Below are 21,745 nucleotides of genomic sequence, written 5' to 3'. Positions count from 1 at the left end.
TCTACGTGCAGCCCTTAAAAAAAGTCGGCATAGAAAGACTTAATTAGAAAATGATTTTAGAAAAAAACACAAATATCCTTAAAGAAGTTGACTTTAGATTTAACTCAAAATATAATCTCTAAAACATACACCTGAAATCGCAGTCTATTGTATGGGCAGAGCCCACATATTCCTTTTTTCTTTTTTTTTGGCTCATCATCAAACCAAGCATCATATGAACCCAGTCATCCTTAGACTTTTTGTTGGGCAGTTAGCTTCCCAATTAGGAATTGAGGGTTTAAGGGTTTTCAATTTGGAGGAAAACATTAGAGAAGCTTAGGAGTAATATGTTTTTTTTTTTTTTTTTTTTTTTTTTTTTTTTAAGCTTAAGTTTATAGGAACAGGTAAATTTAATCACTATATTACTTTAACACTCCTTTTCACATGTGTGCTCAAACTTTCTTTTAATAAGTGAGACCCAACATATGAAATACTTAATTTAAATGGAGTGAGAATTGATGGAGTCAGGTTCGATCTCAGGACCTTTGGCTCTGATACAATGTTAAAGTATATAAAAATATAAAGAGAAAAAACAAGGAAGAAATATACAGATTAAGGTGGTTCGGCCAATGGCCTACGTCCACACGTAAAAGCCTTTTCTTGACTACATCTTTCTTTCACTTGATAGAAATTGTACAATAAAATGGCCTATTTATAGGTGAATGAGGCCAAGAATACAATAAGTACATAATCAATATGTAACCATCAGAATTAGGAGAGTTACATAATCAATTGTCCTCCTACAATTGATATTACTTTTAACATTACCATTGTATTAAAATTCAACAGTAATTTATTACAAATTAAATAATAATTTTAAAAATCACATCAATTTTAAAGGACGAAAAAAAAACATAAGAAAGACAAAAATATCATTTAGCATTAGTCGAAGCTTAGAAACGTGTGTTTAGGGGTGATCTTAGATAGAGGCTATGAAAAAATTAACGGCACAATCGGTGAGCTTATCATTGCCGATTAGGGTATTGGTTTGTACTAAGAGCTGCATGTCCATAAAATTGCAAGCCCTTTTAATATAAAATTGTTTCTCAAAATATATATATATATATATATATATATATATAAAATTGCAACCATTACACGTGCCAATTATATAGGAAGATAAGGTTATATGCAAATGCCCAGTGAATCACACGCTTGGGTTTGTTTATTTTACACAGAGAGAGAGAGAGAGAGAGAGAGAGAGAGAGATGGCAGAAGCTTGGCATGTGTTATCAGCAAGAAACCTCAACCCGATTCCCAGTCCATTCCCAGCTAAGGCTAAGCTCCTCAAGTTGCCGTCTCAGTCTTTAAGAATCAGAGCTTCTTCTAAAAGAAATGGATGCTCACGGTATTTTCATTTCAGAGTAAATCTTAGTTTTTCTTCCTTGCAAATTGCAACATATATATTAATTAAGATGTTGCAAGCAATTGCAAATCCATACAAGAGAGAAAAAATATGCATGCATGATATTGATAGCATTTTTGTTCTTCAATTCGCAACAAATTAAGAAAAACGGTGGGTAGGACTCCTCCACGCCGTCTGATCACAATATCAACATCAGATGGAAAGTGGCAAGGGAAGTGGACCTGCGACTACCTTCTCTCTCTCCGAGACTTGTGCTTGCAAGATTTGTTGGAAGGTGAAGATAAAAATGCAGGGGTTTTCGTCAAACTCTGCATCCACAAGGTAATTTTCTACTGAAGTGCGTTCGTGCGTGTGTTTTGGTGCTTGGAAAAATAATCTACCAAATCTTGAATGCGTACAGATTAGAGAACAACTCATTCATGTGTATATTATTGTAGGCTTGTCATTATTCACAAAAAACGCACAGAAACACTCTTAATACCTGCTCTGCTCTGATATGTCGTTGCAATGCTTCTTGTTGAAATAATGATGATGTGAAAAATTGAGTGAAAGCAACAGAGAGAATGGTCGAACACAAAGAACTTATGGGTGGTTCGGTGTTAACCACCTACGTCCAACACTAGGAATACCTTAAGGGCTACATTCTGCTTATTAACTTGATTTGTTTACAATATAAAGGTTCCTATTTATAGGGCAGTGTTTAAATATAAGTATAGTAATCAAATCTCCTTAATTTGATTACAATCCCAATATTTGATTACAATCAACTTATAAATAGAGAATATTTGATATCAACCTAATTATGGAATATACGGAAAATATATACCGTATATTCTAACATTCCCTCAAACTCGAGGTGGAAGATTCTGGAACCTTGAGTTTGAAAATAGAAACAACGATGACAATGGCAGTGGCATAGGCCAGAAATGGGCCATAGATGGTGGCGACTGCCGGAGGAGATAGAGGCTGGCGGGCGGCCAGTGATGGCAACAAGTGGCGGTTGGTGAATGCAGATTCAAATGGTCTGACAACGAGGCCAACAATAGGCTAGGGCTGACAATGAGCCAAACTTAAAAAATGGCCGATGACGGGCCAAAATCCAAAAAGGGGCTGACAACGGGCCATGGCTGACAATGAGCCAAACTTCAAAAGGGCCGATAATGGGCCAGGGCCGACTTGGGCCAAAATTAAAAAGAGCTGACTATGGGCTAGGGCTGAAAATGAGCCAAACTTAAAAGGGGGCCAACTTGGGCGTGTAACTAAAAGAATATGAGCCCACTTGGGCGATTATCAGATTGGCTCACCGAAGTTGACTGGCGTGTGGCACGCGTGATGTGGCCACTCTTGGACCACCTTTTTTTTTTCTCACGGATTTGGATTTGGTGTGGGTAGCTTCACTGTAGGCCTGTGAGCTTGGCTAAAAGGGCATGATTTGTTGTATGCGAGTGTATGGGAGGGTCAGTGAACACTTGCATAGAGAGTAATCTTGCGTGACGTGTGCAAGAGCAAAGCTATGGAACCTTGTGGTTGCGATCCAGAGACGCGTCCCTAGGTGCAACTACGGGTAGGAATCTAGTGCAACGTGCAATAGCAGAATGGTGAGTAAAACTAGGTGGTGCGTGTATCTCAAACGCAGAAGCTATTGGCAGCGTGTGGCGGTGCATTGTAGAACTTCTTGGCCAGTGTCATCCACAGATAGGTAGATTGGAAGCCTCCAATCTGGTATCTGGCAGTGGTTTTCTCTCAAAAGTGGCTGGCGGCAGCGACTGAGGAGATCCGGTAGCAGCGCGTGAGGCAAGGTTGTAGGTGGTTTCAACGGCGCGTGGAGGGGCGTGGATGTTCCCTAAACACTCAGCAGTAGCGGGCAAAGGAGAGCTATGTTATGCTACACCAATGGCTAGATTATGAATTTATGATAATGTTTTTTATAGCAAAATCACTAATGGAGAGCGCTCACAAGAATCCAATAGAAAGATGGATCAATGAGCAAATCTCTGGAGAGGAGGGAAAGAGCGAGTGTGGAGGACATGGAGGATTTGACAGGCTTGACTTCTATCATGTTGCTTTTGTTAAGAAGATCGAGCATGTAGCATGTTGAGAAAGAATGAGGCCATCACGTATAGTAATGGCTTCCATACTCAAAAAGAAGTGGAGGGGACCCAAATCTTTGATGGCAAAATCAGCAAGTAGACATTGGAGAAAATCTGTAATTCCTCAAGGATGAGAGCTTGTAATGAGGATATCATCAACATAGATAAGAACATAGGTGGTGTGCTGAGTCGTTTGAAGAATGAATAAGGAAGAGTCAGAGTGCGATCCACCAAATCCAACTTCCAATATTGATGAGAATCAACAAGCACCATTAAAGGATCCATTGCATGTTCCAGTTGGGCCTATTACTAGAGCAAGATCCAAGAAGATCAAAGAAGTACTTAATGGGCTGATTCAAGAGATTTGGGCTGGTTCTAAAATGGGGCATTCCAAGCTTAGCCCAAAGGAAGATGAAGGCGTAATAAATTTAATCCAAGCTATTGATGAGGCTGATCTTGCTTAATTGAGCATAATTTCCTTAGCAATGACATTAATGAGAGTCAACAAGCACCATTAAAGGATCTATTGCATGTTCCAGTTGGGCCTATTACTAGAGCAAGATCCAAGAAGATCAAAGAAGCACTTAATGGGCTGATTCAAGAGATTTGGGCTGATTCTAAAATGGGGCATTCCAAGCTTGGCCCAAAGGGAGATGAAGGCGTAATAAATTTGATCAAAACTATTGATGGAACTGATTGCGCATAATTTCCTTAGCAATGGCATGGATTAATGGTTGATTATGGCTGATTGACTTTCCAATTACATACCAATTAATTGGATGATTGACTTGCCAAATTACATGCCAATTAATTGGTTGATTGACTTACCTATTTCAAGACCTTTCTTAGGCGTGATTTAATTGCCAATTTCAGTCTATTTTTGGCATGGAGGAGCTACTAATTTCAGACAAATCAACCTTAATTTTAGGCTTTTATTAGTTAGTCATTTTTTTACTTTATTTAGTTTCCAATGTTGGAACCAATTTAATTTCCTTTCCCATAGCAAGCAAGTAGTCATATTTTCAGTCATGCTTTATAAATAGCATGCACTCATTGTATTGGACATCATGAATGAAAATTAGAAAAAAATGTGAGGCTTGCGTCTTCTTTTGGTTCTTCAAAGAACTTGTGAACTTATCAAGGATTCTTCCTTGTGGCGTTCAAACTTTATACCTTCGGTTCGTGATTCAATTATAATCATTGGGTCGATGGTTGTTACTTTATACCTTTGGTTCGCGTTTCATTTATAAACTTTGGGTCAAGGTTTTCTATAAAAAATCTAAATTTTAGCTTTCTTGGGTCAGTATTCCAATATTGTTTGTTGGGTCTCAAAAGCGTGTCGATTGAGGTTCGCATCAAATATATGGTCACTGTAGTGAGAATACCAAGCACGAGGGGCTTGCTTGATGCCATAGAGTGCCTTGCGGAATTTGAAAACGTGATAAGGAAATTGAGGGTGAATGAAGTACAAAGGTTGATCCTTGTATACATCTTCTAAGAGCCAACCATGCAATAAGGCATTTTGAACATCAATATGACGAATAGACCAATCAAATGAGATAGGAAGGGAGAGAACAAGGCGAATGGTGGTAGGCTTGACTACAGGGTTGAATGTGTTGCCAAAATCGACTCTAGGTTGTTTGTGGAAGCTTTTGGAAATGAGTCGAGCCTTGTAACGATCAATGGAGCCATCAACTTTGTGCTTAATGCGAAAAACCCATTTGCAGCCAACTATGTTCATGTTGGAGGGGGAACAAGGGTCCAAGTGTCTGCAAAGTAAGGCATCATATTCAGTGTGGCATCACGCCAAGCAAGGTGCTTTGTAGCTATCGAGTAAGAGGTAGGTTCGATGTCATTGGAGCAAAAGGCAATAAGAAGAGCCTTAGGCAACGTATAGCATACGAGACCCTTGAGGAGGACCTTGGGCTTGAAGATGTTATTCTTCGATCGGATTTGCATGCCATGTTATGGTGTGGGACAATCCAAGTTGTCATGCTCCAAGAACACGGGTGCAACCAGTGAACAAGGAGAAGAAACTATGTTAATAGGAAATATGTGCTAGGGAAGGGGCTGAGAAAGGCGGTTATGTTGGCCAAGCGATAGGAGACTTTGTGGGAGATTGGATTGTGTCTCTAGCTTGGTCAAGTGGGTGGCGTGTGGGAGATTGGATTGTGTCTCTAAGGGATTAATTGATTTAATCAAAAATATAAAATATAGTGCAGTTACAATTATTTAGTAGAATCAATTATAATTAAATAGTGACTTGGGATAATTGAGACTATTTGAAGTTAGTTATTATTTTTCTTTTTGGGTTCCTCACCAAGCTAATGTAAATTAACCAAGTTAGGGTTTTTATTTATTAGGCTACTTGTTAACGTGAGTTAGGGAGAAACTGTGCAGAAGATGCAAGAAAGGCTTGGGATAAAACTAAGCCCAAGTGTAGTGTGTTGGACGCATGGGCCTGGGAGCAATTCCCTGGAATAGTTATCTTATCTCTTCTAGTATTCCAATCCCATAAGTAGATAAGTCTATAGCTCTTGCAAATTACACCGTCATTATAGTTCTTTAGTTTCAACTAAGAACTAATATTCTTGAGTTAATTCTCGAGAATAAGTTTAAGTTTTGAAGAGTAAGAGTAAAGCCCACACTCTTGGTTATTGTTAGTCATTAGTGAGAAGATCTAAAAGTCTCATAATCTCTAAGATTACACGTGCTGCTTGGTCTAGTAAGAAATAAAAGTTTCGCCCAAAAGCCAATGAGTGATTGTGATCTTCAAGTAAGTAATTCTTGCTTTGCAGTTTAATTTTAAATAGCAAAGTTTTTTTGTCTGTTTTTCTTAAACTTCAACCTTGGCTTGAAAATTTTTATTTTTTACTGCGCAATCAAACAGTTTGTTTGCACAATTTTTTTCATTGATCTCCAGCTAATTTATATACAACGTTTTGAGATTAAAAATGGAAAGAACAACAAGATATGATATCAATTGAATGCTATATTCCTTCTTGGAGTAGCTAGGTATTTGCTGATTTGATTGTGCTTTCCATGAATGTGCTAGCCGTTGGTTGATTGAGAATTTCCTTGTTGAGTTTTGTTGTTTCCTTGTTTTCGTGTTTGCTCATTAATGAGAACCCACTGTCCTATATTATGAAGCAATTAATCTACCTAATAATGTCTCTTTTAATTTACCAGCACGCCAGCTTTGGTCTTTCTGTAGATGGAAAGATTCTTACATCCTTTACTAGAAAATGTAGTATCTGCTCCTCACCATACTGTAGAGAGGTAATTATTTATTGTTTTAAGAAAAATATTTTATGATATTTATTTGGACAATCTATTTCCCCCAAATGGATCCTCTCCATTTCCTTTGAAATTGAGAGGAACCGGTTAGGCAAAACAAGAGAGCAAAATGGTTTTAAAAAAAAAAATTGAAAAAACTATTTTGCCCTCTTAAATTGTACTAACCCGTTCCTCTCAATTTCCTTTGAAATAGAGAGAATCTCATTTCTTGTTTCCAAGGGGAACAATAAGCGAAGAAATATTATGCAAAACATGCATGGCTAACTTCTTGTTGTACCTGATGTGATAGATTGATACAAACTTCAATGTATGGATTTTGCCACCAAGCAAAGAGAATAGTGCAAATCAAATACCTGAAATTGGGGGAGACGATCCATCATTAAGTCTCTAAACTCTCTCTCTCTCTCTCTCTCTCTCTCTCTCTTAAAAATGAGATCTAACATGGTTGCCTTAGCAGGTGATCTATGTTAAACCCGGATATGAAGCTGACCTTGATTCACTAGTACAAGAGACAATTCGTCTCACCATCTCGGTAAAAGTATGACTTGGATACCAAGTTATGTGGTGATGACTTGCATATACAAGTTCTTGGAGACTAAATTCTTAAAATCTATATTGTAGGATACTTGCTCGGAGTTATGCGAGAGATCAGAACCTCCATTGCAATGTAATCTTGCTTTCTTTTTGACAATCAATGCAAGCAAGGCTTTCACTGAATTTACTCTCTTTGCAGATGCCAGTGGACAAAGTGTGAGTTCTCCTGATCAGAGGTGGTCTAGACTCTTGGAGCTGAAGAATGCAAATCACAACTTGCATATGTAGACATTTGCTTCGTGTTTCACAAGTGCTTGATGTGAAGTTATTAGGTGTGGCGACCCGATCAACCTATAGGCAATATATTCATGTGGAAGTGGGAGCAACTAACATAACATCTATCCGGTTAAAGCTTATACCGTGTCATTTTCATAACAAAAAAAGTTGCTATACAAAAGGTGTCAGATACGACACAATGCCATATATATAAAGATCTAGCACACAACAAAATATGTACAATATAAAAATGGACTTGTTGGTAGTCTGACACAAACATGTGGTGTCCTACAGTCTCAATCATAGTAACCTAGGTATAAGGCTACCGAATCTTCACCAATACTATTGTCACCTGCAACATCAACATTGTCTATGTGATTGTAGAGTTAGCCACATTCCCTCAAACAAATTGATGAGCCCATGATCTCGGTAAGTATAAAAATTACTAAGTTTTCACAATGAGCCAACTTTTCACTTTCTATGTTTGTTTACAACAACAATTTCCATATATATATATATATATATATTTTCTTTTAAAACATATCGCAGTTGATAAAGTAAACCTTGTAGTTATGTAAACAATTTAAAACATATTATTTAGCTGTGAGTGTATATGTACAACACAATCTCCTGCTTCGAAGCATACACGTACAAACTCATCTAAGTCATATCCATGTGTATAACATATAACCCAGCTACAACCATATACATGCATTCTACAATTTTTGGAGAACACATACATATGGACATATCTAAGCAAGTAAAAATCATGTCTCAACTATGTTCTCCATTTGAACCTTTTCTCGGCACCCCTTAGGGCCTTACTAGTGAAGTAAACCATTTTTTGAACTCCTCATTCTTCCCAGAGTGCAGTTGGAGACACGGCCAAGTACAAGAACATGGGCTCTCTGTGAACTGTCCTACTGAGGAGTGGGGGACTTGTCAAATACTAATTCAATTGGACAAAGGCTACTTCACATTCCTGGGTCCATTCAATTGCCTTTCTCAAAATTTTGAAGAAAGGAGAGCATGGTAGACCGGGAGATGAACTTATTAAGCACTGCGATCCTTCTCGTAAGTTGTTGTAGCTGTTTAATGTTTCTTGGGGGCTACATGTCCAACACGGGTTTTATCTTTTCAAGGTTGGCCTCAATTCCTTTCCGAGAGACCATGTAACACCCCACCCCAATGACACACAATATTGTCTGTTCTTTGCTCCCCCAAACCAGACTTCCCAGGAGGTCACTCATCCTGGTACTACTCTAGCAAAAGTACGCTTAACTGCGGAGTTATGATGAGATCATGACCATCACGGTTTTAAAATGCGTTGTTGTCATTAAGGGTGTAGTATACATTTAAGCACATCCCTATCTCTATACCCAGGCGATGTGGGACGTCACAATCACCCCCTCTTAAGACCCAGCGTCCCCGCTAGCGACCCTCATGGGATTAGTCCATTCTTGGCGTCCGTCCTAGCTAGTGCCCGCTAGCGACCTTCTTCGGCTTGTGCACACTCCCCCCATCTCAGGCTGGGCAATGACTCTGATACCATTTGTAACACTCCATCCCAATGACACACAATATTGTGCACTTTTGGCTCCTCCAAACCAGACTTCCCAAGAGGTCACCTATTCTGGTACTGCTCCAGCAGAAGCACGCTTAACTACGGAGTTCTGATGGGATCATGACCATCACTGCTTTAAAACGTATTGTTGTCATTAAGGGTGTAATATACATTTAAGCACATCCCCATCTCTATACCCAGGCGATGTGGGACGTCGCAGGCCATGAACCCGAGAAACTTTGCCGAAGAAACTCCGAATGTACACTTTGCGGGATTGAGCTTTATGCCGTAGTGTTTCAACATTTCGAATGTTTCCTTCAAATCAATTGCATGATCAATTGAGGAGTGGTATCACTCCTATTTGTAGCACCCGCTCGTCTGCAAACCCGACCAATGGAGACCGAAAATGCCTTATTCTGTTCCGATCAATCTTCTCTACTCAAAAGCCGGCCAATAAAGAATATCAGTTGAACTCATGCTATCAACTAGAATCCAATGAATAGCATGATTTGCCACAATCATCATTACTATCAACACATCATCATGTGGCATGGATATTCTTGACTCATCCTCCTCTAAAATGCAAGGACTAACGGCTCCTTCCGAATTTTGGGTGGTCTTTCAAGGGTTAGAACTTCTCCCACTGAGCTTTCTTGGCAGAATTTGATTCGCCACCTCCTGCCAATCCTCCCAAGATGGTACGAATTTCTGCAATGATATCCTGGTTCCAAGGATTTTTGCCATTCCTCATGATCCCAATCCCTTCTTTGCTCATTTCTTCTGATATTCCTTTGACCACCATTATGAGCCTCAAGTCGCTGAGGCTCGCGACCCTGAGGAATCTTCTCCCTCTGCCTTTCCTCGGCTAAGAACCTTACCAATCTTCCACTCTTGATGAACTTCTCAATTTCAAGTCGTAAGGATACACATTTATCGGTCGTATGCCCATGATCTACAAGATACTTGCAGTACTTTTGGTTATCCCGTAGCTGAGGTGTGGTCCTCATCTTTGCTGGCCAACGAAAATTTGGATCCCTCTTGATCTCCACAAGATCTCAGTTACACTAGTGTTCAACGAAGTAAAATTGAAATCCCGCTGATATATTAGGACGCCAAATTTCTTCATTGCCTTCTTTGGGCTCCTTTCTTCTACTTCTCGGGAATCCCTTTTTTTCTTTCCCGAATCCTTCACTGACCCCTGAGTAGATTCACCTTTCCTATCATCTGGTTTACCATTTAGCCATACGTTTATTAAAACTCATTTGTGAAAACCTTACATATATGGCTCTTTAGTAAACACTGGTGATAAGATTGATTTTCAAATAAAGATGGGCTCACATTACAAATGGTCAATTTGCTTAAACTTACAGAGTCGTAGACTCACACTTCTACTTATTAAACCATAATGATTATATAAATGTCACTGCAAAGATTGTCGTTGAGGACCCATATGCCTGATTAGACTTCTACATTTGAGGCTTGCAGAAGACTTTTACTTTTGAAGAGCTATCTTTCCATAAGTTAGTATGGCTAGTTTAGTTGTATTTGTGACGCATGTGACTCATTGTATTATGAATAATGTTTGTGATGTCATAATGATGTATAATAGGAGTTCTGGTATATATTTATTAATGAGTGTTGGTTATAAAAATAAAAAGAAAAATTTATTACAAATTTTCTGCTGTGTTATTTATTAAGGAAAAAGTAGTAGCGTCACGTGAGAATTTAGATAATCCACTTACGGCTTGCCTGGTAAAGCCGGGGCGTAACAAATATAGTCCTTTAGGGATTCAAACTTTCCTTGGGTTAAGGACAATAGATATGCAAGAGACCTTTAATGCCTTCGAACCGCCAAAAACTATGTCAAAAATCGTTGCCCTAAGGATTCAAACCCATCTATAGACTTTGGGGGAAGCTTCCTAAACCAATCTCAGGCACTTCCTTTTAGAGTCAAAGGGAAAGCCCGACACACTATATCATCGGGCGTGTCATGGAGGACTAAATGAGCCTGGTAGTTCTCCATGTGATCAGCTGGATCTCCATCTCCGCTATACCTTTCAATATGCAGAACATTGAACTTCTCAGACAAGGGAAACCTTATCACTTGATGAGTAAATGACAAGTTTGTATTATGTAGTAGATCATCAACTACTGACCGCTCCTCTTGCCCTAGGGGTGGGCACGGGTCGGGGTGGTGCGGATATCGACCATTTCTACAACCCGACCCACCTAAGACAGGTTTGAAAAAACCACCCGAAAGCCGGCTACAGTTACCCATACCCGCGGGTTCTCAGGTGTTGCGAGGCGAGGCGAATTATGCAGGTTTGGGTGGTTTTGTGAGAGAGAATGAAAGAGGTCGAGAATGAGTTCGAAAAACGTAGAGTCGTGGTTGTGGAAGCGGGTTCATGGTTGTTCGTGTTTCTCAGGATTCAGGAGTTGGGCTTTTTTTGGTGATTTTATTTGTTAAGAAGCAACTTCATCATTTGCTCTCTTATAGATTCAAAACGAGAGATGGAGGGAGAGAGAGAAAGAGAGAGCAAATCCAACAGACAAAAACGAGTACCTTCGCAGCGTCACCCCAACAAACTAGAGAGAGCTCCAATTCCGTATGGAGACGAGAGAGAGAGGGAGAGAGCAAACGAGAGAGAGAAGCTGTGGCAAAAAGAGAGGGTAAGAAATTATTAGGGTTAGGGTTTTTTTATTTATTTATTTATACTCCAACGGGGCGGGTATCCGTAACCCAAAATTTTTTATACCCGGCCTGCCTCGCCCTGCACAGGTTAAAAGAAATCCTACCCTTTTTGCAAAAAAAACACTAAATCCAGGTGGATAGGGGCAGACGGGTTTTTGCACACTCCTTCCAAGCCATTTCTTCATACTTGAATTTCAAGTCTTCCACCACCGCATCTAGGTCCATTGAGGTTTTTACCTCGAATTTTTATGGCCATATTTTAAGATAAAATGCAGCTCATCTTATAAGTTGAAAATTTATTGGAACACGCCATCAGTACTTACTGCCATAAAACTTTTTGGATAATAATTCTTCCTGCAGCAATCAAAGAGAATGGATAATCTAAACCGAACATTTTATTTTAGCATGTACTTCACTTGAAAATATAAAATTGGAAAAATTTCACTCAACCCTTTCAGAACTTCCATCACTTATGCAATGTTTCTTACAGTTTAGAAAAGCTCAATTTTAATGTATTAAACTTTTAATTTCTTATAATGCCACCCATATTTTAAGATTCTGTTAAATCCTAACAGAGGTGTATTAAATTCTTAAAATACCCTCTCTCTTTTTATTAAAAATAAAAAATAAATAAAAAACAAAAGAAAGATCTGATAGGTCATCAAACCCACCTTTTGCCTCGTGGGTCTAGTCGTGACCCACTGTCTTGAGTCAAGTTGTTACAAGGGTCAACCTACACTAGACTCACCATCATGGGTCTAGTTGTGGGTCATTGGGTCACTTTGTGTTCATAATTTTATTTAATTTTTAATTAAAGGTCAATTTAAAATTTTATAAAATTTCAAGGGTATAAAAATTATTTCACTCTTTTTACCGTCCGATTTAATCCTAAACCCTAACTGAGAGATTACGTTGCAAAAAATTGAAAGTTCAATACACTTAACTAAGAGGTTTTGAACTTTGAAGAAGACGTTGCAAAAGTGATGAAAGTTCATAAAAGTTAAATGAAGTTTCTCTATAAGATTTTAACTTGAGTAATCATCAATTTTTGTGATTTTATACCCCCTACATATTTGAGAAATGTTACGGTTCATCCTAGTGTTCTTTTCAATCTTTGTGAATATTGTTTTTGTAAAATAATATCCAACTAAAATACGAAGAACACCATGAGAACACTCAGAGGAACCATAGCATTTCTCCACATATTTATACAAATACAAGCGACGAGTCTTGACTTTAAATCATTTCTCAATCAAAAGAATGACGAGCAAATCAAATCAAAATAATTAGACATGCTTATTCTACCACTTCCATGACCGGTAATGAGCTGGACTGGGAAAAAAAGCTATCTTTACAAAAAAAAAAGAAGAAAAAAAACCTTCACTTCAAAGCTTATGTATACATCCTTTATCATTATCAAAGTATCATTAGAGATACCAAAATGCAAGTCGAAGGTTTTACCTACTACATCATATGAATATTTAGCTGAGCAAATATTACAAAATGTGAATGGTTACCACAAGATCTTCAAATTGTTAAGAAATCCAAGCCGACACAATAAGTAGCCATTACCTGGATTATATATATATATATATATATATATATATATATATATATAAAAGGAATGGGATATCTGTATTGTTCACTTTTTAGCTCCACCTCTTGAATTTCCAATTCTTTTGTTTTTTTTTTCCTCATGCCTGAAAAGCGTCTGACACTCATCTTAAGAGAATTCTACCCGGGGTTCTTTAAATCGAAATCATCATTCTCAAATTAAATAATTCAAATTTTACCACCACAACATTTGTGATATGCAATGAATAAAGAAAAATTAAGAACATTTTAAAATTAAAACTGCAACATATAATGTGATTACTAGGGTGGTAAAATCCGGATCATTCAATTCATATTTAATGGACAAAATTTAAATAATTTTATAAAAGTAGAATTCCCTAAGAACTATAGAGGATCAAGATTCTCTCTACCCACATGTCAATAATCAATTAGAAATAAAACAAAGAAACAAAAAAGAAAACATTATGCAAAACATATAGTAAAAGCCATAGGAATTTATGGAGTACCCCAAATCCAAACAAGATGCTGTTTTCAAAGATCCATCCGCTCCAAGCAGCACATATTTCATTTTAACTACATGATAGTGGTAGTAACGAGATGCCTCCCATTGAAATTTAAACATATAAACCAAAGAAAAGAACACTATCAACTGGCGTACTAACTAATTTACACGAAAATTACCAAAGATTACAACAAACTGGAGACCCTAGGATTTTTCAAATTATCCATCATATGAAAACTTCGAATAACAAAAGAAAAAGAAAAAAGCATGTTCAAATTTTGGAGGCAGTCATGTAACATACTAAAAATATTGCAAGTTGAAATTGCTGAAGTTGCATGCCCAGATAGTTCATACATTCATCATAAATTGTATTTTTAATTAGATTAGCGAACCCATTTGTCCCTCTCAGGTGATAGGCTAACAATTATCACAACCTGAACTAACTCTAAGAAGGTAACAAACATAAACACAAAAAGGCCTTGTTAGTTTAGAATCATCTATTTCAACTAAGTAATTGAAGCAGAGATGACAATAAGGGAACTACACTGATAAGTCAGCAAATATTCAAAAGGAAAGACGTGTCTCCATGTTTTGTTCAAAAGAACCTCAGAAGCTTAACCAATATTCACATTAAGCTATTCCGCTTGCAAGACTAGCACAACTGCTCCTGACCCTAAAGGAGTTTCAAAAGATGCAAGTAGGTAGAGATGAAAAGTGAAAGGAGACACAAAAAAACTGATCATCAATGGAGCAGATAAGATTACATTGTCTTACTATATGTTATGTAAAAACAAATGCTCACTTTTCCTATCTAATATGATAATCAATCATCATACTGTAAGTTTTATGTCTTACCTCACAATCAGCAACCTCACAAGTCCATTGCGGCAAGAAGATTGGGCCTCTTTTTATAACTTCGGTTGTAAGAAGCACGAAGTTGGGTTCGATGAAAAACTTAAACACCCAACTAACCATATTATGATATGGTTATTTCTTAACCTTTTTTCTACCCCCAACATAAATCAATTTAAAATCTATAAGACTGAGAAGGGCAAAGAGTTCGAACATCATTGGTAAGTTGGTTCAAAGTTTGTTCTCCGATTTCGGAAGGGGGTCTGAGAGTGAGAAGAAAGCTAATTCTATTTAATCGAGCTCTCTTGAGAAAGTGGTTAAGATGTCATACTTATGAGAGAGATGCTTTGTGGAGAACGGTAGTGGATTGAATATGGCAACTCGTGGGGTGGGTGGAGTTCTTGTGAGGTTAATTGATCATATGGGGTTGGGCTTTAGAAGTTTATCATAAAGGGATGCAGGAAGTTCTTTAGATACACTAGATTCGAGGAGGAAAATGGCTCTAAGTTTAGTTTTTAACATGGTGTGGCGCAGGGAGAAAAACCCTTAGCTTTAGAAGTTATTAAGTATAACTCATTTCAAAGATACTTATGTGGTAGATCATTTACAGCTTGCTAGTGACTCGAATCAATGGAACGTTAGTTTTATCATAACAGCGCAAGGCTGGGAGGTGGATTTCTTCACCAGTTCTTCGATCTTTTGTACTCCATCATAATAAGATAAGGTGAAGACAAGTTGTGTTGGGCCCCTTCCAAGAGAGAGTTGTTTGATGTGCAATCGTTTTCCCTTAGAGGAGTATTTGGTGGAATAAGAGTTGTGTTTTTGCTTGGTTGGCTGCTTTAGGAAAAATCCTCATTATGGACAATTTAAGGAAACATAATTAATAGTGATCAATTGGTGTTGCATGTGCAAAAAGAGTAGAGAATTTGTAGATCACCTTCTACTCCAGTGGGAGACTGCTTATGCCTTATGGAGTTTTATTTGTGACCTTTATGGATTAAAGTGGGTTATGCCTAAAAGGGTAGTGGAACTCTTCGCATGGCTGTGCAATGTTCTTCTAAAAAGGTTGTAGCTTTAAAGACAGTCCCATTACTTGATGTGGTGTACCTGGAGAGAAAGAAATGATCATCGTTGATAGGAACCCACAACTGATAAATGGAAATAGATGGAAATTATATTGATAGTGAACTTCAATTAGGGCTGGAGACAAACCACAAGACAAGTGTCTGATTACAATTCTCAATGATCCCCTAACTACTCGACTCCTCGTCTTATACTACGGCTTCTAACAAACTAATGATAATAAAATAACTAGGTAACTGGTGATAATAAGCAAATACATATGATAAAGGAAATAATAACTACTGATAGCCAATCTGATGAACTACCCTTTATCGATCTACAATAATCTTCTTATCTTCACGCTCATTGATCTTCACTCATCTTCTTGTTGGCTGACTTGATCACGTTGGCACTTATCTGCTACCTTCATGTTCACTGGCTTAGGCTGAGGTGTCCTTGGGCTCCTCCGTGGGATGCTATCATTCCACCTTACGATATTCTATCATTCTGCATCTTATACTACGGCTTCTAACAAACTAATCATAATTAGATAACTACGTAACTGGTGATAATAAGCAAATAAATATGATAAAGGAAATGATAACTACTAGTAGCCAATCTGATGAGCTACCCTTTATTGATCTACAGTAATCTTCTTATCTTCACACATGCTGATCTTCACTCATCTTCTTGTTGGCTGACTTGACCATGCCGGCACTTATCTGCTACCTTCGTGTTGACTGGGTTAGGCTGAGGTGTCCTTGGGCCCCTACATGGGATGCTATCATTCCTCCTTACGATATTCTATCATTCCGCATCTTATACTATGACTTCTACAAACTAATGATAATAAGATAACTACGTAAATGGTGATAATAAGCAAATACATATGATAAAGGAAATGATAACTATTGATAGCCAATCTGATGAAGAACCCTTTATCGATCTACAATAATCTTCTTATCTTCACGCTCGTTGATCTTCACTCATCTTCTTGTTGGCTGACTTGATCTGCTACCTTCATGTTCACTGGGTTAGGCTGAGGTGTCCTTGGGCTCCTACGTGGGATGCTATCATTCCGCCTTACGATATTCTATCATTCTCCCCCTTCCCAGTAGCCAATCTGATAAACTACCCTATATTGATCTCCAATAATCTTCTTATTTTCACGCACGTTGATCTTCACTCATCTTCTTGTTGGCTGACTTGATCACGTTGGCACTTATATTTCTAGATATCATGATTTTCTTGATTTTTTTTTCTTTTTCTAATTAGGTGTTTTTCATGTATATTTAGTATATACTTGGCTAGCACCCTCTAGTTTGTAATCAAATTTCTATTACTAAAAACAAAGGACTGAGAAGGGCTACTACTTGGACCAACACAAAACAACCCTAAAAAAACCATAATTGAGGCCTCCTTGAAAACATCAATTACTAACACTCCTTAGCAAAAATATTCAAAGTGATCAGTCCCAACTAAAAGGCCAAATTTTAAAGTGATTAGTCCCATGCAAACAATTTTGTCAAACTACCCTTTAACAGATAAAACCAGTCATTCAAATATCAATAAAATCTTTGCAAATAGGGAAATTTCCAACATGAAAATCAACTACTTCATCTTCCACAAAACATCTTAGCCTAATTGCTAGAATTTTTTTTCTTAACTAATTGCTAGAATGTTAATGCAAGTAACAGTCATTGCCGGTAGACTAGCATGACAATATTACCAGTAAAAATTGTGGTAAACTGACCGAACAAACCATATAGAGACATGAACAATGCGGTAGTTTTTTTCACATTTTAATAGATCGTAATAAATAACCTTTTAACTTATGAAGCACATTTACAAAGTGAATGATAAAGCTAATTAAATATGGAAAATGTATGTCATAAACACACAAATGAAACTAATTCAAAGCCAGCTAAAATACAAGCATCAATTAACCATCTCAGAAAGGTATAAATAGCACACAACCACCATTTGATCAAAATGATCAAAATTTCAAAAGTTATGTCCATTTAAACTCCACAAAGTATGATAGGTCTTTTGTTGAAAATACCAAAAGAGTTCCAAAGCAGTAAAAACCATTCATTGGAAGTCCAAATACTACAATACTTTGAAAGGCAAGGAGAAATGAGGAAGAAAACAGCAACAGAAAACCAAAACTCCAAATGACAGTTTTAAGATTCTGTTCTTTGAAGTTTTCAAACATCCAAACATTAACATTTCATCATATACTATAAAGACACCATTTGCATCAGCTCCTTAAGCTTCAGAAGAATCCCAGGCCAATACTAAAATACTGATGCACTTAAGTAGTATCTGCAAAATGAATGAGAAAGCAAGAGAAAAGATTTTTAAAAGGTACCTATCAAAAAAAAAAAAAAAGTGAAGACTTTAAACCAAATCCTTTGCAGAAAGGGTTGAACAGTGCATGTTTCAACAATTGACCAAGATCATGCAAGTTAAAAATTATTAGATAACATGATTAAACCAATGAACTTTAAAGGGAAACTATCCTTAATAGAATCTGAGAAATAATAGTAGCATGGAAAGGAAAACAGTTTGAAAAATTTGCCAAAAGTGCAGTTTCAAATGCAATACATCACCTTACCTTCGTAGAGGAAAAATAAATATGAAAACCCATGAATGATTAGAACATTAGCTTTGAGAAAGATAAATATGAAAACCCATGAATGATTAGAACATTAGCTTTGAGAAAGATAAATATGAAAACCCATGAATGATTAGAAAATTAGCTTTGTATGAGAAAAAAAAAATAGACAGAAACATGAGAGTTGTATCAGCCCAAAAGAGAAAGTCCGTAAGATTACTACAATTAAAAATGTAGCATGAAAAACCAGTTGTCAGTGTTCATGCAGCAAAATGCAAGACCATAAATTTTTTTCTCTTTTCCTCTACCAACATATAAGGTTGATATTAGCTCTTTATCAATGACCATGGCAGATACAGCATAATGCTCAGCTGCTACTTTTCAAGAATTGCGAAGTACACAACATCAAACAAAATTACTTATCCGGAAAAAAAAAAAAAAAAAAAAAAAAATCCAAACAAAAGAGAGCATTAAAGGAGACAAAAAATCACATGAATGTCAAGTGGCATTAAGATGATTGTAACTATACTACCAAATGGTGTGCAGTATAGACAGCTTCATGCACGCATTCATGCATGCATGGAAACACGCATAAATGCATACATCAATGTGTACAAAGTACATGCATTACTCATTGATATACAATGATGTAATATCTAAATAAAGCACAAACCAAGACATAATGATGAGAACGAGAAAACACATCCAGAACTCTCTTCAATTGAAAAGTATCAATAGAAAATTCAGAAATAAAGCGGTTCATCCAACTCTAGTTATCAAGTGGGGGGAGAACAAAACAGTATATTAAGAGTCACCAAAGACATCAACTCAATCTTTCAAATAAATCACACTTACGGTACTTTCTCTATTCCAGGTCCTTTCACATAACTATTTTACTCGTAAGAATGCCATGCTTCAGTTCATAGAAACACTCATTCACTAAAATAGAGCACTGCCGTCTTTGTAAAGATAAAACTGAAAGAACACAAAATGGCATAAAAACACATAAGAGCACAACATAATCTAATATATTGCAAATCACAATAGCAGACAAAATTAAACAAAAATCGCCGCATAGAAATATTAGCCTTAAGTTTATACTTTCTCAAGGTTAAAATCCACTAGAATGGTACCTGATAAATAAATTATAGAGGAAAGGAAAAGGAAAAACCATATTGTACCTGACCTCAGGGATACCTAGTGCCCCATGTAAGGTGGAACGCCACCATATTGCACGACACCATGCTGGCCTCTTCCGGAACCACCTTGTCCAGCTTGCTGGTTGGGGTATCCACCCTGCATTCCCCCTTGATTCCCATACCCTCCGATTATATTTGCCTGGTTCGTATAAGCGTGCCCCGCAGCAGCTGCGGGCACACCTGGGTTCATGGCTGCAGCCGATCCCAGCGTCCCCAACAGATTAGTCAGGCCCAACCCAGCACCCTGACTTGCAAGCAATGCCGTTATTGCCTGCCCAAGCGCAGGGTTCAACCCAATCCCCGCCCCAGTAGGTGGCGGAGCCATCAAGTGACCCGGTGCGGCCGCGGCCGCAGCGGCTCCACCAACAAAACCGGGGTTCTCATTTCTATGTAATTGCGCGTTGTGAGGGTTCGACTTGTTCTGCTTCGGACCATCAATAGCCTTCTGGCAGTGCAATACATTGCCCTCAAAATTCTTGTGCGGCTCTTCCAGAGCCTTCTTGGCGCTCTCAACCGTCTTGTACACAAACAAACAAAACCCCTTGGGCTTCCCCGTCGCCTTATCGAGCCCCAACGGCCCTTCCTCAATTTCTCCATACTTGGAGAAGAACGTAAGCAGCTTCTGAGGATTCAAATCAGCCCCAACATTGCTCACGTATATCTTCTTCAGCGTATATTCCGACAAGGGCGGCGTGGGGGCCGCCGCGGTAGCACTCGGCTGTGGGACCGGGCCGATCGAGGCCAGCTGGCATGCGGTCATCCGGTTGCCGATCTTCTTCTGGGGCTGCTTGAGGGCCTTCCGGGCCCCGCTGCGGGTCTTGAAGAGGACGAAACCGTAGCCCTTGGATTTGCCAGAGACCTTGTCGCACACGGCCTTGCAATCCTCGATCTCGCCGAACTGCTTGAACACGTTGGAGAGGGTATCGGCGTTCGTGTCCCACCCGAGGCCGTGGACAAAGATCTTGCGTTGTACCGGGTCCTCGTCCGCAGCCTTTCGTATCCGATCCGCCACGTCCGGATGCTTATCCGCTGCTTCGCAGAGCAGGTTTATAATCTGGTCCTTGCTAAACGGTTCAAGAACCTTCTGTATGAGCTCGTCGTCATCATCCTCGCCGTATCGATCTCTCCCCGAAGTCGCAGGAGCGGCTGACGTGGAGGTGTTCGCCACCTGATTGTCGGCATTCTGGGGTTTATATGGATCTTCGTCTTCTTCTTCGGCCTCTTCCTCCTCTTCTTCTTCGTATTCGACGTTTTCCGGGTCTTCCTCGGCTTGGAAGTGGGTACGATCCTCTTCTTTCTGCTTATGCTGCTGCGGTTGCTTTTTCGGGGGTTGGGCTGCCCCGGCGGGTTTGGACTGGAGCTTTCGCTTCCTCGCCATTGCTGGGGAGCTGATAGAGTAACAAGTGTGTCTCAAGGAGATGCGAGTAGGGTTTGGGTTTGAGGGTCCGGAATCCCGTCCTTGCTGGTGAAGCGGGTATACACGATACATAGCTCTCTCAGCTCTCTCTTCATTTCTATTTATTACGTTCCTTTTTAGTTTTTCCTTTTTGGGTAAAGCTTTCTTCCAAAATATTTGAAAAATTTGTCATTTAACTTTGACTTTGAAAAAAATTCACATTTTTTCTTCACATTACTATCTAATTAACATTTTTCCTTCAAATTATTTTTTTAAGAGTTTTTTTAATTTCTTTGAATTTATTGGAGTATTTTTGTCTTATTAAAAAAAATTTAGCGTTATTTTTATCTTTTTGCCAATCTTAGAGGGATGTTATCAATTTTTTAATAATTTAGGAGGACATTGTCAATTAGACAATAATTTTAAGGGTATATGGACTTTTCCTTAAAAGATAAGGTTCTCCGAAAAAATGAAAGTTATTTAGTTTTTTAAACTTATATATTCATTTTCCTTCTCTCTTATGTACCAAGAACAAAAAAATACCGTTAAAGTCCGTAGACCCCCTCAAATTACCATTCAATTAATAATGTCTCTTAAAACTTTTAATTGTGACAATGTCCCTCAAACTACCAAAACATTATCAGTGTCCACCCAATGATAGCGAAAAGATAAAAATGCCCTCAT

General features: G+C 38.2%; 2 protein-coding genes across 9 annotated transcripts; one reads left to right on the top strand and one right to left on the bottom strand.

Moving 5' to 3' along the window:
- The first annotated feature begins 1,202 nt into the window (after positions 1 to 1,202).
- LOC132192122 (E3 ubiquitin-protein ligase, putative (DUF177)) lies at positions 1,203 to 7,978 on the top strand. Of its 4 annotated transcripts, none has more exons than XM_059607349.2 (7): positions 1,203 to 1,387; positions 1,549 to 1,726; positions 6,685 to 6,774; positions 7,082 to 7,171; positions 7,250 to 7,324; positions 7,414 to 7,459; positions 7,526 to 7,978. In XM_059607349.2, the coding sequence occupies exons 1-7, from the start codon at positions 1,248 to 1,250 to the stop codon at positions 7,612 to 7,614; spliced, it is 708 nt and encodes a 235-aa protein (XP_059463332.1). In that variant the 5' UTR covers positions 1,203 to 1,247; the 3' UTR covers positions 7,615 to 7,978. The 4 variants fall into 4 exon arrangements, with proteins under 4 accessions (XP_059463332.1, XP_059463331.1, XP_088367326.1 ...); XM_059607348.2 differs by having other exon boundaries at positions 7,250 to 7,330; XM_088511200.1 differs by having other exon boundaries at positions 7,414 to 7,978.
- Positions 7,979 to 13,266: 5,288 nt separating this feature from the next.
- LOC132191460 (UBP1-associated protein 2B) lies at positions 13,267 to 21,182 on the bottom strand. 5 transcript variants are annotated; one of them, XM_088511114.1, is made up of 2 exons: positions 19,648 to 21,182; positions 13,267 to 15,894 (listed from the first exon to the last, which is right to left on the bottom strand). In XM_088511114.1, exon 1 carries the CDS (start codon positions 21,152 to 21,154, stop codon positions 19,664 to 19,666), a length of 1,491 nt encoding a protein of 496 aa, XP_088367240.1. In that variant the 5' UTR covers positions 21,155 to 21,182; the 3' UTR covers positions 13,267 to 15,894; positions 19,648 to 19,663. The 5 variants fall into 5 exon arrangements, with proteins under 5 accessions (XP_088367240.1, XP_059462461.2, XP_059462460.2 ...); XM_059606478.2 differs by lacking the exon at positions 13,267 to 15,894 and adding an exon at positions 15,940 to 16,618; XM_059606477.2 differs by lacking the exon at positions 13,267 to 15,894 and adding an exon at positions 17,788 to 18,174 and having other exon boundaries at positions 19,653 to 21,182.
- Between the last annotated feature and the right edge of the window lie 563 nt (positions 21,183 to 21,745).

The sequence above is a fragment of the Corylus avellana genome, chromosome 10 (genome assembly GCF_965113065.1).
Source record: "Corylus avellana chromosome 10, dhCorAvel1.hap1.2, whole genome shotgun sequence".
Taxonomy (NCBI): domain Eukaryota; kingdom Viridiplantae; phylum Streptophyta; class Magnoliopsida; order Fagales; family Betulaceae; genus Corylus; species Corylus avellana.
Note: the sequence above shows the minus strand (reverse complement) of the source record. Positions and strands in the feature narration are given on the sequence as shown.